This window comes from Carcharhinus amblyrhynchos, chromosome 10, assembly GCF_965287045.1.
Source record: "Carcharhinus amblyrhynchos chromosome 10, sCarAmb.v2.hapA, whole genome shotgun sequence".
Taxonomy (NCBI): domain Eukaryota; kingdom Metazoa; phylum Chordata; class Chondrichthyes; order Carcharhiniformes; family Carcharhinidae; genus Carcharhinus; species Carcharhinus amblyrhynchos.
Window position 1 is genome coordinate 105,433,053 of NC_137333.1, and position 19,818 is coordinate 105,452,870.

The following is a 19,818-nucleotide window of genomic DNA, read 5'->3' on the forward strand; positions in this document are numbered from 1 at the left end:
ATAAGGGGACTTTTATTTACTCAAAGGGTTGTGGATTTTTGGAATTTTCTACCACAGAGGTCTTTGGGTGCTCCATCATGACATACATCTATGGCTAAGAGAGATAGATTTTTGGTGTCTTGTGAAATTAAGTGGGATTTGGGGAGCCAGCAGAAAAGTGGAGTTGAAGAGCAAGATTAGCACAACGGAGGAGCAAGCTCAACAAGCTGTATGGTCTACTCATCCACCTAGTTCTTATGTTCATGAGACTGAACCCTGCCGGCAAGGACAGAATTTGTTGCCCATTCTTAATTGTCCTTAAGATGTTGGAGAGCTGTTACCTTGAACTACTGCCATTCATCTGGTGTGGGTACACTCCAAGTGCTGTTGGCTTTTGACCCAACAGTGAGTGAAGAAAGACTGATATTGTTCAAAATTAGGATGGTGTGTAACCCAAGGGTGAACTTACAGGTGGTGCCCCACATGTCTGTGGCATCTCTAGGTGGTAGACGTTGGTAGCTTGGAACGTGATGACGAGGATCCTTGGAGAGTGGCTGTAGCACAAGTTGCAGCATTTCTGCCTTAAGGGTCAGGAAGCTCAGCCCTTCAACTCTACTCCAGACAGCCCAGAATATCAACTGGAGCCGCGAATTGGAATTCCAGTTGAATCCAGCAGGATTGATATGCCCTGCAGATGACACCTCCTCCCAATACATGGGATGGGAAGCCCATAAAGTCTCTCTTGGCAAATAGGAAGGACTAACCTCTCACTATTGGCTGGTTCCAGCCATGGACGAGCATTGATGTTGCATTAGACTGGTATTCAGCTTAAGAATCCTTCCATTGTTCTCCATGAGAGGAATTGGAAGATACAAAAACAATTTTATCAACAGCACTCTATATGCAACTATCCCCCTGGTGAGGTGAGTGTTACTCAGCCGGAAACATCACTGCAGAATTTTCAGAGGGGAGCTCAAACTGTTGTCAATTGCTTCAGCAATGACCTTTTCCTCCATCATAAGGTTAGAGTTCATCAATGATTGCACAGTGTTCAACTCCTCAGATATCCAAGCAGTTTATGGCTGCGCACAGCAGGATCTGAACAACATTCAGGTTTGGGGTGCTAAGTGGCAAATCTCATTTGCACTCAACATGTGCCAGGCAATGACCATCTCCAATACAAGAGAATGTAACCAGCGCTCCTTGATGTCAATGGCATTACCATATTGTTGAAATTCCCATCACCTACAGTCTGGAAGATAGTATTGAACAAAAACTGAATTGGACAAGCCATATAATTATTGCAGTGACATGAGCAGATCAGAGGCTGGGAATTCTGTGAAACGTAATCCACCTCCTGACACCACTGGGTTTGTCTGCTATCTACAAGGCACAGGTCAGGAGTATGACAGAATACTCCCCATTAGCTTGGATGAGTGCTGCCCCAATAAAACTCAAGAACCTCAACATCATTTGGAACAAAGCAGGGTGGTGGGCAGTGGCGGGGGGGACGGAGGGAGACAGGATCAGGCTATTAAGTTGGATGGTCAGCCATGATCACAATGAATCGTGGATTAGGTTCGAAGGGACAAATGGCCTGCTCCTATGTCACTATGTAACCAGCATACAACAGTTTGCACCATTTATAAGATTTGACAGCACCTTCCAAATCAACGACCTCTATCATCCTGAAGGACAAATGAAGCGAATAAACGGAAACACCAGCACCTGCAGATTCCCCTCCAAGTCACACACCATCTCGGCTTGCCATCCTTTCACTGTTACTGGGTCAAAATCCTGAAACACTGTTCATAACAGCACTCTGGGTGTACCTACACCACCTGGACAGCAAGAGTTCAAGAAAGCGGCTCATCAGAATCATCTTGTGGGCAATTAGGGATGGGCAATAAAATACTGACTTTGTCAATAATGCCCACATCCCATGGAAACATACTAAAAGAAGCATGTCCAGGAGACTCCTGATAGATGACCCAACAGCTAAATATTACAGCTGTGCAACATCGAGATAATGATTTACGCAGATGAATCAAGAACCTGCAAAAAATCAATTCGGAACACTTGATTATATTTCTGCTGACTGATGGAAAAGCAAGTCTGGATGCCTGCAATCAGCTACTAGGATAACAGATCCCATTGCAAGCACAGCAAAGGAATCTCTTTCTCTTCACCCCCGGTGTTACTTAAGGCCACTCGCAAGTGCTACAATATTCTGAAGGTTACTTTCATTTCCAGCTAGATAACGTGACATAATTCTATTTTTGATGTAGCTTATTAATAATGGAATGTCGTTTGTTGTTACAAGGTTCTAACGATTTCAGATCTCCTGGAAAGGCCAAGCCCACCTCAGTACCTATCACAGTAATTGGACAATATACTGGCTGTGATCCAGACAAAACATTCTTCAACAGAAAGCGGAGTAAATCAAAAGGGCCTACAATTCATGTTAGTAAACAACCCGTATGTGCTCCGTGCAATGACGGTGTTAGGTACAAAACTAAACCATCCTGGGCAGGAAGGTCACATTTTATGAGCCTGGGCAAGGACAGATGACATCATGCTTTCAAGAGCGAGCTGGATGACTAGACTGTCATTAGTATCGTTGCTTTTGGGCTACAGAGAGAGTGACAAAAAATTGCAGAAGAATCAGGCAGATATCCCCAGCAGAAAGTAAATGCAACCTAAATAGGTGTTGACACCATTTCTCACCTGATCAAATTGGCAAAGGATAGGCAGCAATGCATGCTTGGGTCTAATGGCCAGTCAATGCTTTCTGCCAAGTTTTGGACACGTTAGTGAACAGACAGTTGGTGAGGCAGATGAGCTCCCAGTGCCTGTGGATCTGTACTCCTGGATGAGGCACCACGCTAAGGGGCAGTGACACCTACCTGCAACTCCATGTCCAGCCGATAATTAAGGTCCCCAAACCAGAAGAGATGCGTGAAGCGTAATGAGATGTCAAAGGAGCTCAACTGCTTGTCACCAAGAGAAAGTAACCGGAGGATATCCAAGTAGTTCTGATTCCGCCTGCATGTGACAAACAGGATTGGAAAAAGACTCATTTCGTTCTGGTCACCTGCTCCATTTTGCTCTTAATTGTATCTCTTGTTTGGCAGTCTCTCAACTCAAGATACTGGTCCACACTGATTTAAAATTACGACCCACACTGATTTAAAATTATTCCAGGTAATCAGCTCTGGTTGCGACCAAAGTTCCTGATGTAAACTTGATCATCCGGTTTGAATTGTTTCTCTTCACCCTGATGGTCATATCCGTCCTTTTGCTTGTCTTGTCACAAAGAACAAAGAAAATTACAGCACACGAACAGGCCCTTTGGCCCTCCAAACCTGCACCAACCACGCTGCCCGACTGAACTAAAACCCTCTACCCTTCCGGGTACCATATCCCTCTATTCCTATCCTATTCATCTATTTGTCAAGATACTCCTTAAAAATCACTATCATCTCCACTTCCACTACCTCCCCTGGCAACGAGTTCCAGGCACCCACTACTCTAAAAAAAACCTGCCTTGTACATCTCCTTTAAATCTTGTTTCTCACATCTTAAATCTATGCCCCCCGAGTAATTGACTCTTCCACCCTGGGAAAAAGCTTCTGACTATCCACTCTGTCTATGCCCCTCAATTTTGCAGATTTCATCAGGTTTCACCTTAACCTCCATTGTTCCAGTGAGAACAAACCAAGTTTCTCCAACCTCACCTCATAGCTAATGTCCTTCACACCAGGCAACATCCTGGTAAATCTTTTCTCTACCTCTCCAAAGTCTCCGCATCCTTCTGATAGTGTTCAATTCTGGTTGCCACACTATATTCCAACTGCAGCCTAAGGTTCTGTAAAGCTGCAATATGACTTGCCAATTTTTAAACTCAATGCCCCAACCGATGAAGGCAAACATGCCATATGCCTTCTTGATCACCTTCTCCACCTGCATTGTCACTTTGTGACCTGTGTACCCGTACATCCAGATCCCTTTGCCTATCATACATTAAGGATTCTGCTATTTACTGTATATTTCCTATCTGTATTAGACCTTCCAAAATGCAATACCTCACATTTGTCCAGATTAAACTCCATCTGCCATCTCTCCACCCAAGTCTCCAACTGATCTATATCCTGCTGTATCCTCTGATGGTTCTCATCACTATTCACAGATCCACCAACATTTGTGTCATCCACAAACTTACTAATTAATCCAGTTACATTTTCCTCTAAATCATTTATATATATATTATATATATATATTACAAACAGCAAAGGTCCCAGCACTGATCCCTGAGCAATGCCCTCCATTCAGAAATGGGGACTTGTCTACCTTAACATTTCTCATGAACCCCAATACCTCCTCTTCTTTGATCTCAACATGACAAACTGTTTACACATCCTTTCCCAGACTCATCATCCATCAAGTCCTTCTCTTTGGTAAATAGTGATGCAAAGTACATGTTTAATACCTCGCCCATTTCCTCTGGCTTTCACCCATAGATTTCCTTGTCCTTGAGTGGGCTACCTCTCTCCCTGGCTACCTTTTGCTCCTAACATATGTATAAAGAGAACCTTGGGATTTTCCTTAATCCTGCTAGCCAAAGCTTTCTCGTTACCTCTTTTAGCCCTCCTTGCTTAAGTTTGTTTCCACTTTCCTTCCACACATGCTTTGTGTATTCCCAGCCTCCTAACTCTGACAAATGCTTCCTTTTTCTCGTTGACTAGGCTCACAATATCTTGCATTATCCAAGGTTCCCAAAACTTGCCATGCTTACCCTTCATCCTTACAGATATGTGCCGGTCCAGAATCCCTATTAACTGATACTTGAAAGCCTCCCACATACCAGATGTTGATTTGCCCTCAAACATCTGCCCCTAGTTTACATTCTTCACTTCCTGCCTAATATTCTTGTAATTAGCCTTCTCCCAATTTAGCACTTTAACTTGAGGACTACACTTACCTTTATCCATCAGTACCTTAAAGCTTTCTGAATTGTGGTCACTGTTCCCAAACTTCTTCCCTACTGAAAAACTGACCACCTGGCTGGGCTCATTCCCCAATACCAGGTCCAGTATGGCCCCTTCCCAAGTTGGACTATCTACACATTGTTTCAGAAAGCCCTCCTAGATGCTCCTTACAAACTCTGCCCCTTTCATGCCCCTCGCACTAACCGAGTCCCTATCAATATAAGGGAAGTTGAAACCGGCCACCACGACAACCCTGTAACTTTTACACCTTGCCAAAATCTGTCGACATGTCTGTTCCTCTATCTCCTGCTAGCAGTCAGTGGCCTATAGTCAACCCCCAACACTGTGACTACACCTCTCCTATTCCTGAGCTCTACCCATATTGCCTCGCTGTATGAGCCCTCTGAGGTGTCCTCCCGGAATACAGCTGTGATATTCTCCTTAACCAGTAGTGCAACACCCCCCCATCCCCTCTGAAACATCTGTATCTGGAATGTTAAGCTGCCAATCCTGTCCTTCCCTTAACCAAGTTTCTGTAATGCCAACATCATAGTTCCCAGTACTAATTCAAGCTCTAACTTCACCTGCCTTACCTGTTACACTTCTCGCATTGAAACAAATGCACTTCAGTCCACTAGACTCTCTTTGATTGTCAACCCCCACCCTGCCTGCTATTTCTCCTGCTCACCTTTACTCAGATCTGGATGAAGCAGATCTAGGTAACATTTCAGCCTTCAACCCAACAACAATTCCACTGGAGGGAGCCCGGTTGTGGATTGTGGTGTGATATGATACTAGATTACAAATCTTGAGCGCTTTGTCCTCTCAGAATCGCCTGCCATCTTCTTCAATCCCTCCTCCAGAGTTTGAGCAGCTCGTTCCACAAACCATTCAAAGCTGGATGAAATGATGCAGTCCGCACATGGCGTACATCATTCTTTTGGAGGAATTTTTGAAATAACTCACTTGCAAACATGGTGCCGCTATCCAAAACAAGCAAATCTGATAGACTATGAGTTGCAAAAATTTGCCATAGCTTCCCAATTGTTACACAAGCTGTAATATTACTCATCTACAACAACCACAATTTTCTTGCTCAGCCTTGCTCTTTGCACCCCTGCATTTCTTTGCTAAACTCCCTTTCTTGCTGCATTGGTGACAAACAGCGTCCATAAACTTGTAATCATTGGCACAACAACTCAGCAGAACAGTTAAAAACTCTGACAACAGGAGCATTGGTAAAACAGGTTTTGTTTCCCGAAAATTCTCTTGCAGACTGAAAAGCCCTCCAAAACCCACAACACATGCCAGTAAAACATAAGGCTTATAAGAACACACTGTATTCAAAATTTCGCTCTCTAACATTATTCATTTCAGGTTTCCAGAATTTGCTTCTATTTTAACGACGAGAAGCACCTTTTTCTCAGGCTGTTTCACGTTAAGCAACTTTCTAATTACATTTACCTCGCAGTCTTCTCATTACCAGATGTTAAGTGGCAGTTAACGAATCCAAATGAAGTTCCATTAAACATAAACGAAACACCAACAGCTCCTTTGTTACCTGTGGATAATGAAGAAATACTTTTAACCAACAATTGCTTCCTCACTTATCATCATATGGAAGGACGTGCGTTTATATAGTGCACTTACACAGTAACATGTCCCAAGGTATTCCACAGAATTGGACAAATCTGACACGGAGTCAGATACGGAGATGTTAGGACAGGTGACCAAAGCTTGGTTAAAGCGATAAGTTCTAAGGGGTGCAATAAAGGAATGCCAGAACTTAGAGGCTTGGGACTCAAAGGCACAGCCACTAATGGTGGAGTGACTGACAGAATGTCAGTGATATGCAAGAGGTCAGAATTTGAGGAACACAGAGATCCTGGGGGAAGGAAGACAAGGTGGTGTTGAGCAGGAACAAATGTAATCTGGCAATATTTGCTGGGAAGGTGGAAATAAAGAAACTAACAAGAGTTGCAAGAGCATTCTGAAGGCATAAAGAGAGCAAGCACACTGAGTAATTTTGGGAAGACACACCAGAAGAAGTAGTTGAGGGATCAGCCTCCAGTGACAGAATGGAGGATCAGCAGTAATCTGGAGCGGGAAAAGCAAGAGGCTATGTCCAAGGATGATCATCTCACGTGAGAACACCATCCACCAGCTACACGGTACATAGTCTTGTAATTCAGCCAATGTTGTCTACCTGATACGCTGCAGGAAAGGATGTCCTGAGACATGGTACATTGGGGAGACCATGCAAACGCTACGACAACGGATGAATGAAAACCGCTCAACAATCATCAGGCAAGAGTGTTCTCTTCCTGTTGGGAACACTTCAGCAGTCACGGGCATTCGGCCTTTGATCTTCGGATAAGCGTTCTCCAAAGCGGCCTTCACAAAACAGGGTTGCTGAGCAGAGACTGATAGCCAAGTTCTGCACACGAGGAAGGCTTCAACTGGGATCTTGGGTTCATGTCGCACTGTCTGTAACCCGCACGACTTGCCTGGGCTTGCAAAATCTCACTAACTGTCCTGGCTGGAGATAATACACATCTCTCTAACCTGTGCTTAACCCTCTCTCCACTCACGTTGTCTGTACCTTTAAGATTTGATTACCTGTAAAGACTCACATTCCAACCATTATTTTGTAAATTGACTTTGTCTCTTTACATGCTCTGTTTGTAAACAGAACTCCTACTTAGCTGACGAAGGAGCAGTGCTCCAAAAGCTAGTGGCTTTTGCTACCAAATAAACCTGTAGGACTTTAACTTGATGTTGAGACTTCATACTGTGTTTAACCCAGTCCAATGCCACATCTTGTAAGCAATGCCAGAAGACAGTGAAACTTTGGTAAGAACTCAAATCATCAGTGTACTGAAGTGGGGCTGGAGAGTCTGGGATGGCCAAACCTAAAGGTTAATGCTGTTGCAGAAATCTTCCAACACCTTGAGCCTTGCTTCTGAGATTTGATCACCGTAACCTCTTCTTGGGCACCAACAGCAGCTCTGCATTTCCCCAATCCTGAACTGTTCCTTAAAAATTCAGTAAGTTCAACAGGTTTATATGGAATCACGAGCTTTCGGAGCACCGCTCCTTCATCAGGTGACTCACCTGATGAAGGAACAACGCTCTGAAAGCTCTGACGGGACCACTACGCCACCACCTCAATTTTCACCACTCCAGTCTTCCATAACTTTGGCCCTAAATTATGGAATTTCTCGTCTAAACCTCTTCCTTCTTTCAGATGCCTCTTCTAAACTACCTCACCAACCTCACTATCACCTGGTGTGGTTCACTGTCCAATTGAGTTAAATAATGCTGCGTCAAGCACCTTGAAATGGTTTGCTATGTTAATGGCACTATATTAAAATTGTTGTCTGAATCACTAATGGGTGATCAATGATTGACTTATTGTTGTCACATGTACGAACACTAAGTATTGTTTCTTGCGTGCTGTACAGACAAAGCATACCATTCATAGAGAAGGAAAGAAAAGAGTGCAGAATGTAGTATCACAGTCATAGCTAGGGTGTAGAGAAAGGTCAACTTAATGCGAGGTAGGTCCATTCAGAAGTCTGACAGCAGCAGGGAAGAAGCTGTTCTTGAGTCGGTTGGTACGTGACCTCAGACTTTTGTATCTTCTTCCCAGCAGAACAAGGTGAAACAGAGCAAGTTAAGTTAACATGCTGCAATAGACAATGTTATGCGACTACTCACCCAATGTATTGGCTATTCCGGTTTTGACACTCGAAGTGCTGATGTGGCTGATCCGATTCTCGTGCTCCGGTTTAACCAGGACTACAATTTTAATGTTCCAAAGTGTCTGCATTGCAATCTGTGAACAAACAAAGATTTACTCCACAAACAATCTTGATTCATATCAAGGACTCTTTGAATATCAACACAGACTCTAATTATGTAGATTGGGAACACAGGATTTATAAGCAGGAGTAGGCTATCTTGCTCTTGGAGTGTGGTCTCAACTCCATTTTGCCATCTGCCCCCAATAATCTCCAGCTCCTTATCTATTTGAAACCTGTCCAACTCCGCCTGTACAAATTCATTAACTCAGCCTCCAGAGCTTTTTGGGGAACAGAATTTCACAGTCTAATGACCAATCGACAGAATAAGATGCTCACCTCCGTCTTAAACTCAAACTGGGTCCCCTGATTCCAGTCGCACTGACAAGTGGAAGCATCCTCCTGGTATCTAGCTTGCTAATATTGAGGGGTATAGAATCAACTGGGGTACAGGCAATGAGATACCAATCAGTCATGATCTAACCGTGTGACAGAACAGGCTCAAGGGGCTGAATGGCCTACTGCTCTTCCTAATGAAGTAGTTTATGAGACCACTTCAGAGGGAATTAAGAATCAATCAGAACATTATGGGACTGGAGTCACATATTACCTGTGCAGAGTGATTCAGCCCCTTTCCAGAAGCAGAAATGGGCCAATGGGCCCACCTTTCCATGCTGCAAACCTCTATGACTCCATGACATAACTGAATCTACTCCTGCCCATTCAATTTTCACCCAAATTTCCAAATCCCCCCCCACTGTCTCGCTCCTCCCCACTTCCCGTGACCTCCTCCAGCACGATAACCAAGATATTTGCTCTTCTAATTCTGATCCTAACACATTGCTAACTGTAATCAATCCGTCTAGCATTGGTGACCATGCTTTCAGCTGCCAAAACCATCAGCTCTGGAATTCCCTCCCTAAACCTCTCTACCTCCCTCTCTCTCTCTCTCCCAATTAAGATGTTGATTAAAACCAGTTCCTTACCTGTGCTAATACCTCATGTGCCTTTGTGTCAAATTTTGTTTGATAAGCCATCCGGTGATTTTGGAATGCTTTGTGAAGTTTAAGTGGCTAACTACAAGTTGTTGTTCTGGAGACGGTTATCTTGAGCTGGAACGCTGGCTGAATTTACTTCAACCATAATCATTTTCTAACTCTATTCTCCATCACAGGTGCCATCTCATCTGCTAACTCTGCAGAGATCAGAGACTGAAACTCTCATCCTTCATAACTGTTCATTTACTAAAATAAATACCAGGATTCAGAGTATGAATGTATGTTTCTTCCTTTTCTCCAATCTCTTGACTTTCTCCCCCACCCCTCCCAGTTACACCATTTCTTCCCTTGTCATTTCAGGGATCATTGTCTCTTCCCTAATCCCATTCTTTCCATTCCACCCTCCTCAACCCTCCAGGGGCAGAGACCAGCTTGGACAAAGCGATACACAGTGCGTCTTACCGGTTTGAAATCCAGGTCAGTGCATTCTTTCAAATTGCCCCGTACAAAGTCCACCCATTCCTTGTCTGCAACAGAGTTTTCCTGAGTCCCAATAACATAGATGTCGTGTGGAATGGTGACTGTGGTTTCATCCAGTGTTTTCCCAAGGCCCTTGGATATCAGCCAGGATGCCATGATCTTTGGAGGGGGAGCACTTCCTATTTGTTATTCCGTTTTCAGAAGAGAGAGAGAAAAAGATTGAGAATTGCACTTGAAAAGTCATCACCATTCTTAATCTTATTTGTTCGCGCGCAGATCAGCTGGCGGGGTTTTTGCAGACATCTTCAACATCTCTTTGTAACAATCTGTGGTCTCTAAGACGACAATCATGATCCCTGTACCAAAGAAAAGCCAAGCGGCGTGTTTTAATAACTATCGTCCTGTGGCTCTGACATCCATTATTGTGAAGTGCTTCAAAAGGTTAGTCATGGCACAAATCAATTCCAGCTTCCCGGACTGCCTGGATCCACTAGTTTGCCTACCGCCACAACAGATGCCATCTTCCTGGCCCTGCACTCATCCCTCTAACACCTAGATACCAAAGACACCTATAACAGGCTTCTATTAATTGACTACAGCTCAGCCTTCAATACCATGATCCTATGAAACTCATCTCCAAACTCTGTGGCCTGGGCCTCGGCTCCTCCCTCTGCGCCTAGATCCTGAACTTCATAACTCACAGGCCACAATCAGTAAGGCAACACTTCCACAATTATCCTCAACACCAGTGCCCCACAAGGCTGTTTTCAGTCCCCTACTATATTCCTCATAACCCATGACCGTGTGGCCAAATTCCCCTCCAACTCAATTTTCAAGTTTGCTGATGACACCACTGTAGTGCGTTGGATCTCAAACAATGATGCGACGGAGTACAGGATTGAGATAGAGAATCTGGTGAACTGGTGTGGCAACAATAATCTCTCCCTCAATGTCAACAAAATGAAGGAGATCATTGTCTTCAGGAAGCATAAAAGGAGAGCATGCCTCTATCTAGGTCAACTGGGACGAAGTAGAAAGGGTCAAGAGCTTCAAGTTTTTAGGTGTCCAGATCGCCAACAACCTGTCCTGGTCCCCCCATGCCTACACTATAGTTAAGAAAGCCCACCAATGCCTTTACTTTCTCAGAAGACTAAGGAAATTTGGCATGTCTGCTACGACTCTCACCAACTTTTATGGATTCACCGTAGAAAGCATTCTTTCTGGTTGTATCACAGCTTGGTATGATTTCTGCTCTGGCCAAGACCACAAGGAACTACAAGAGGTCGTGAACTTAGCCCAATCCATCACGCAAACCATCCTCCCAACCATTAAGTCTGTCTACATTTCCCGCGGCCTCGGCAAACTGCCAGCATAATTAAGAACCCCACACACACTGGACATACTCTCTTCCACCGGGAAAATAATACACAAGTCTGAGGTCATATACCAACTGACTCGAGAACAATTTTTTCCCTGCCGCCATCAGAATTTTGAATGGACCTACCTTGCATTAAGTTGATCTTTCTCTCTACCATATCTACGACTAACACTACGTTCTGGACCCTCTCACGTCCTTCTTTACTAACGGTATGCTCTATTGCCCAAGAAACAATACTTTTCACTGTACACTAATACATGTCACAAAATAATTCAAATCAAAGAATATGGCAGCAGCATTCAAGTCCAGCATTTACTGTACATTCCTAACTATTCTGGAGATGACGGTGGAGAGTTAACTTCTTGAACCATTGCAGGACGTGTGGTGAAGTTGCTCCCACAGCATTGTGAGGAAAAGGATATTTGACTCAGCACTGAAGGAACAGCTGATATAAGTTAGAACGTTGACTCAAATTATTCACTTGCTAACATAATTCAGGATTCAGAGATTTTATTTTGACAGCACTGGCTAGTACTGCTACCTCTCAGTGCCAGAGACCCATGTTCAATTCCTGGCTTGGATCACACTGTGTGGAGTTTACACATTCTCCCCACGTCTGTGTGGGTTTCCTCCGGTTTCCACCCACACTCCAAAGATATGCAGGTTAGGTCGATCGGCCATGCTAAATCGACACTCGTGTCAGGGGGACAAGCAGAGTAGATACATAGGGTATGGGGACAGGGCCTGGGTGGTCAGTACAGGCTCAATGGGCTAAATGGCCTCCTTCTGTAATGTAGGGATTCTATTCCTTCCTTTCCTCTATTTACTACACTTTCCCCACCCCTCCCAGACACACAGTTCCTTCCCTTGCCATTTCACATCAGCTCCTCGTTTTCTCTTCCCTGATCCCATTCTGTGAACAAGGTGGTTATTCAGCTTCTTGTCGCTGTGCCAGGGTGGCAAAGTCCTGTCTTCACACCGCTGAAGACATCGACCCGAGCTGAGGGTCAGATTCCATTGTCATGGGCGTATCAGAACTCACCCAAATCATCTCCTTTGAAGCAAGCTCTTGAGGTAAGGGACAAGAGGAGCTCCTAGCAAGAGTCACCAGCTAAGTGAAAGGGGAGGGGACTCGGGCTGAATTCCCCATTACTCCTCCTCAGCCAAGAGGGAACTGAGGCCAACTGTGGAAGCCTGAACCGCTGCCAGGCTGAGATCAGTGGGCTGAACACAGGCAGGGGTGGAAGCAGAGTCCTCCTGACCTTTATGACCAAATTCACGAACTGAGTCAAGGGCAGAACTAGTGCTTGGGAACAAACAACACAGTATTATCTATTAGTATATTATTGTTCAACTCTCAGAATTATTTTACACACCAGCGTGGATTTCCAAAACGTTTAAAACCTTTAAATTGGGAAAAATAGACGCTACGCGCTAACATACAAAGTTTGTTCTTAATATAAAGGATGAACATCACAAAGACAAAACAAACAGCCTCTCCATCCATTTGAGTGAAGATTTACTGAGATAAGGACAGATTGTGGACATTGTGATTGCACTCCCTAGTGGGGATCAGAAACTGAACTAGCCATATAAATACAGCAGTTGCAAGAGCAGGTCAGAGACTGGGAACCCTGTGGTGAGTAACTCAACTCCTAACCCCCCAAAGTCTGTCCACCATCCACAAGACAGGAGTCAGGAGTGTGATGAAAGACTCTCCACTTGCCCAGATGAGTGCAGCTCCATGAACACTCATCTACTGCAAAGCAATCTACTTGATTGGCACCCCATCCACAAACATTCACTCCTTCCACCACTAACAAGCAGTGGCAGCCGAGTTTACCATCGACAAAATGCACTGCAACAACTCATCAAAGCTCTTTAAAGTAGCACCTGCCAAATCCATGACTGCTACTAACTAGAAGGACAAGGGAAACGGACACATGGGAACACCACCATCAGCTGCACCTTCCCCTCCTCACCATCCTCATTGGAAATATATCACCGTTCCTTAATTGGGTTAAATTCCTGGCACTCCATCCCTAACAGCACTGTGATTGTACCTACACCACATGGACTGCAGCAGTTCAACATGGCAACTCACCACCCTTAGAGGGTAATTAAGGATGGGCAATGAATGTTGGCCTAGCCAGTGACACCTACATTCTGTGAATACATTTTAAAAAGGGAACAAAGGAGTGAGGGGCTGGCCTGCTTGCAACATCAGATAATTCCTCTCTCATTTTTACCCATGTTCCAGGTGCCGATGAAGATAGAGATCATGTCCGGTTCATCCTGCTTGGAATGTTTGTTCTTCATTAACTGTAGCAGTTGGCAAAAAGCCTCTCGTTTCTGAAAGAGGAAGATAGAGAGAAACAAATTCCAAAGGCTGACAGAATCGCTGCTAAAAATACATCAAAAAGATTGATCAATCTGAACCTCACTCCCATTTGTTTTAGTTTAGGTTTTGTTTGTTGTGGAAAAGATTATTTGCTGTTTTCATTTAAATAGCCACAATTTGCAATTATTATGTTTTATTGATCCAATTTCCAGAAACATCACAGAGCTAATAAACTCTGAATGGAATGTCAGGCACAAGCATGCAACTCAGAGATTCAGACGGTCACTTGCACGCTGATGTAATTACACACATTAGACTGCTCCCAAAATTGCTTCTGAAAGGTGGTAGAGACAAATTTTAGCTGTACAAGATATTCTTTCCTTTAAGGGAAAGCATTACCTGCCTCTATCATAAATAGCCCTGGATCCTTTACGATCAGGAGTGCAGTTTCACTACCTAACTGAATCTGCATCGGCCTGACTCAGACGTAACAGTGAAGGATTTCTTGCTACGTTGGTTCGATACAACAATCCTTCATTCGCATACCATCCTGACTCTGAAATATATTGGCCAGATCTTCTTTGTTGGGCAAAATCTTGTAAATTCCTCCCTAGCTACACCACAAGGTCTTGAGAAGGGCTCGTCACTTTCTCAACTGAAAATAGAGATGGCCTCTAAATACTGGCCCCGTCAACAACACCTACAACAATGTTTTAAATCAAGTACCTCATTTTTACAACACAACTTTTTTGCATCATACGCAGCAGGTAACTCAAACTTCCTCAGTAATGTACGTACCAGACACTTTTGTGATCGGAACACAGTGGTGTAGGATCTTATTCACTCCATATTTATCAATCTGATCTCCAGAAAGGTCATCAATCTGAATTGTTCCACACCACTGATAGCCATGTTTCCAACACCCTCGCCCCTAAACTCTGGGATTTTCTCTTTAAATCTTCCCTCCTTGAAGAGACTCCTCAAAACTCCCATCTTTGAATTTACTTTCAGTCATCTGCCCTATTATCTCCTTGTATAGTCTGGTTTTAAACTCTTTTGGGACATTTTACTATGTTAAAGGCATTACGCTAAAGACACTACATAAATCTAAATTGTTATCATCAATTTGCCCTTGTGTGCACTGCACCAAAGATGGATTGAAACTCAGAACAAAACCAGTAGGAAGTTTCTGGTTGGATAACTCACCCTTGTCGTTTCAAAGATGAAATCTTTCCGTTGTGTTTTATCTTTCTCTTTCTCGAACACTATTCCCAGCTTGCTGTGGACACGCTGCGACTTTATCAACTGCCGAACTGATGGGAAAAGAAAACAAGAATCTACTTTGACCCAGGGGTTTTTTTTTAAAACTTGAAGTTGGGTCTTAGGTTTCCATGCTATAAACCTCTATGAGTCTAATGTTCATTTGTGATAGGCCTGGTGCAAACCACTGAGGCCCAAATGCAACAGGCCAGCATGCAGAACCAGGAGGAATGGAACGTCAAGAGCTGATATCAAAATGAAAATCTTCATTCTCACTACTTCAAAGTTATTGTGAGCTGCACATGCAGACTGGAGCTCCCTTATTCCTTGTCCTGAGGATCTTTAACATCCATTTGTAACTGGGACTTGATTTAATCCATCATGTGCAGAGCTGGCATGATCATACAAGCAGAATTGGTCAAGATACCTCAGCAATGCTCTGTAGGGGTACACTGGGACACAGGGATTCTGATACTTGGTTACCAACGACAGAAATTGAATGCAATCAAACTGTAAGGCCCTTATCTAGTTTGGCCAACATGTGACTCTAGCTCACATTTCATGGCAGCTCAACACATTATAGCTGGGTAATGAAAAACAGCCAGCCCTCCATTACCCACATCCTGAAAACACAGCATGATTTCTATCAGTGACTGTCAAGCAGTGATCTGATACAACACGACATCAGCATCCCTCGATTTGCAACACAAGCTTCCCGCAGAGGGCTGAACTTCATTTCATCCATTTTTCTCTCAAACAAAAAAAGCAATAGGAACACTTACACTGCACCATCCGTACAAACCTCTGCCACACAAATTCAACACCTCTCCCCGCAAATCATTCACAGTCCTGCTTCTAATTACAAACTGTAAACATTAAAACTGTTGCTGAGATGGCATAAAAGTTCCCCTGGTTAAAAGCAAAGCAAACTAGGATTAGAGAATATAGATCCCGACAATGCAGGGGGAGCTATTTGGCCTATCAAGCCTGCACTACTCTCCAACACAGCATCTTAGGAAAGCCCACCTCCACCTTTCACTGCACCCCCCGACCTCATCCACCCAGCCCTATGCGCGTAATCCCACACATTCACCATAGCTCATCTACCTAACCTACACATCAAGGATGGCAGGCTGGCACAGTGGTTAGCACTGCTGCCTCACAGCACCAGGGACCTGAGTTCGATGCCTGGCTTGGGTCATTGTCTGTGTGGAGTCTGCACATTCTCCCTGTGTCTGTGTGGGTTTCCTCCAGTGCTCTGGTTTCCTCCCAAAGTCCAAAAGACGTGCTAGTTAGGTGCATTAGCCGTGCTAAATTCTTCCTCACTGTAGCCAAAGTATGGTGACTAGGGGATTTTTCACAGTAACTTCATTGCAGTGTTGTGTAAGCTTACTTATGACACAAATAAATAAACTTTAAACATCTTGGGACACAGAGGCAATTAAGCAAGGCCAATCCATCCACCTTTGGGTTATGGGAGGAAACCCATGCAGACATGAGAACACGTGGAAACTCCACACAGTCACCCAGGATTGGAATTGAACCTGGGGTCCACGGCACTGAGAGGCAGCAGTACTAGCCACACAAGCAAATGCTGGAGGCCTCATCACTTTACAGTAGGAGTAAAACAAAATTACTTCCTCTGGGAAATGCAGAAAAAGGGAAATACACACGATGGGATGTGGTTGTCGCTGGCAAGGGCAACAGATGATGCTCATCCCTAATTGATCTTGAACTGAGTGGCTTGCTAGACCATTCCAGGGGGCATTTAAGAGTTAACCACATTGCTGAGAGTCTGGAGTCAGATGTAGATCAGACTGGGTAAAGACAGATTTCCTTCCCTAAAAACAGATGGATTTTTTTTTAAAAACAACAATGAGACAGGCAAGTTTCAATTCCAGATTTTGGAATTGAATTTAAATTTCACCAGCCACCATAGAGCCACAGAAAATTACAGCTCAGAAACAGGCCTTTTTGGCCCTTCTTGTCTGTGCCAAACCATTTTTTGCCTAATCCCACTGACCTGCACTTGGACCATATCCCTCCACATCCCTCTCATCCATCAGCCCCTCCAAGTTTTTTTAAATGTTAAAAGTGACCCCGCATTTACCACTTTATCCGGCAATTCATTCCACACTCCCACCACTCTCTGCATGAAGAATCCCCCCTAATATTCTCTTTAAACTTTTCTCTTTTCACCCTTAACCCATGCCCTCTGGTTTTTTTTCTCCCCTAGCCTCAGTGGAAAAAGCCTACTTACATTCACTCTACCTATACCCAACAAAATCTTATACACTTCAATCAAATCTCCCCTCATTCTTCTACGCTCCAGGGAACCAAGTCCTAACCTATTCACTCACTCTCTCTAACTCAGCTTCTCAAGTCCCAGCAACACCCTCGTGAACCTTCTGAGTATTTTTCGTCAGTATTCACGCAGGAAAAAGTCAGTGTAGTCAAGGAGAATACTGCGATACAGGGTTGTAGACTAGACGGGATTGAGGTACATAAGGAGGTGGTGTTGGCAATTCTTAAGAGTGTGAAAATAGATAAGTCCCTTGGGCTGGATGGGATTTACCCTAGGATTCTCTGGGAGGCTCGGGAGGAGATTACTTTGATCTTCATGTCATCATTGGCTTCAGGTATAGTGCCGGAAGACTGGAGGATAGCAAATGTTGTCCCCTTGTTCAAGAAGGGGAGTACAGACCATCCTGGGAATTATAGGCCAGTGAGCCTTACTTCTGTTATGGGCAAAGTTTTGGAAAGAATTATAAGGGATAAGATTTATAATCATCTAGAGGGAAATAAATTGATTCGGGAAAGTCAACACGGTTTTGTGAAGGGTAGGTCGTGCCTCACAAACCTTATCGTGTTTTTTGAAAAGCTGACCAAAGAGGTGGATAAGGGTAAGGCAGTTGACGTGGTATATATGGATTTTAGCAAAGCATTTGATTAGGTTCCCCATGGTAGGCTGTTGCAGAAAATGCAGATGCGTGGGATTGAGGGTGATTTAGCAGTTTGGATCAGGAATTGGCTACTGATAGAAGACAGAGGGTGGTGGTTGATGGGAAATATTCAACCTGGAGTGCAGTTACTAGTGGTGTACCTCAAGGATCTGTTTTGGGGCCACTGCTGTTTGTCATTTTTATAAATGACCTAGATGAGGGTGTAGAATGATGGATTAGTAAATTTGTTGACGACACCAAAGTTGGAGGAGTTGCCGACAGTAAGGATGGATGTTACAGTTTGCAGAGGGACATAGATAAGCTGCAGAGCTGGTCCGAGAGGTGGCAGATGGTGTTTAATACAGAAAAGTGTGAGGTGATTCACTTTGGTAAGAGTAACAGGAGTACAGAGTATAGGACTAATGAAAGGACTCTTAGTAGTGTTGACGAGCAGAGAGATCTCAGGGTACATGTGCAAAGCTCCCTGAAAGTTGGCACCCAGGCTGATAAAGTTGTTAAGAAGGCGTATGGTGTGTTAGCTTTTATTGGTAGAGGGATTGAATTTCGGAGCCGTGAGGTCATGTTACAACTGTAAAAAACTCTGGTGCGGCCGCACTTGGAGTATTGCGTACAGTTCTGGTCACCGCATTATAAGAAAGATGTGAAGGCATTGGAAAGGGTGCAGAGGAGGTTTACCAGGATGTTGCCTGGTATGGTGGGATGGTCTTATGAGGTAAGGCTGAGGGACTTGGTTATTTTTATTGGAGAGAAGAAGGTTACGAGGTGACCTGATTGAGGCATACAAGATGATCAAAGGATTGGATAGGGTGGACAGTGAGAACCTTTTACCTCGGATGGTGATGGCTAACACGAGGGGACATAGCTTTAAATTAAGGGGTGGTAATTATAGGACGGATGTCAGAGGTAGGTTCTTTACTCAGAGGGTAGTAAGGTCGTGGAATGCCCTGCCTGCAGCAGCTGTGGACTTGCCAACTTTAAGGGCATTCAAATGGTCAGTGGATAGGCATATGGATAACATTGGAATAGTTTAGGTTAGAGGGTCATTAGATTGGTTCCACTGGTCGGTGCAACATCGAGGGCCGAAGGGCCTGTACTGCGCTGTAATGTTCTATGTTCTCTGCACTCTTTCAACTTTATTTGCATCCTTCCTGTAACTCGGTGACCAAAACTGTACATAATACTCTAAATTCGGCCTCACCAATGCCTTATATAATGGCCATGGTGGGATTGGAACACTTGTGCCCCCCACCACCCCATAGCATGAATTTGGACCTCTGGATTCCTAGTCTGATGACACCACCACAGTGGTTAGTATCGCTACCTCAGCATCAGAGACCCGGGTTCGATTCCTGGCTTGGGTCACCGTCTGTGCCGAGTCTACACATTTTCCCCGTGTCTGTGTGGGTTTCCTTCAGGTGTTTTGCTTTCCTCGCACAGCCTGAAAGGCGTGCTGGTTAGGGTGCATTGGCCATGCTCTCCCTCAATGTACCCAAACAGGTGCCAAAGTGTGGCAACTAGGCGATTTTCACAGTAATTTCATTGCAGTGTTAATGTAAGTGTACTTGTGACTAATAAATAAACTTCATGTCAAAGGAATGGGGAAGAAAATGAACATTAAATTCATTTAT

The 19,818-nt window shown here is 44.1% G+C and overlaps 1 protein-coding gene across 2 annotated transcripts in view; it reads right to left on the reverse strand.

Moving 5' to 3' along the window:
- inppl1a (inositol polyphosphate phosphatase-like 1a) overlaps positions 1 to 19,818 on the reverse strand; it is a 173,596-nt gene that overhangs the window by 44,943 nt on the left and 108,835 nt on the right. For both annotated transcript variants that reach the window (XM_080197715.1, XM_080197714.1), the window contains exons 10-15: positions 15,174 to 15,280; positions 13,876 to 13,978; positions 10,231 to 10,427; positions 8,688 to 8,805; positions 6,432 to 6,528; positions 2,886 to 3,024 (exon numbers count right to left, since the gene is read on the reverse strand). In XM_080197715.1, coding sequence (XP_080053841.1) covers positions 2,886 to 3,024; positions 6,432 to 6,528; positions 8,688 to 8,805; positions 10,231 to 10,427; positions 13,876 to 13,978; positions 15,174 to 15,280 — 761 coding nt within the window. The remainder of the gene's footprint in view (positions 1 to 2,885; positions 3,025 to 6,431; positions 6,529 to 8,687; positions 8,806 to 10,230; positions 10,428 to 13,875; positions 13,979 to 15,173; positions 15,281 to 19,818) is intronic.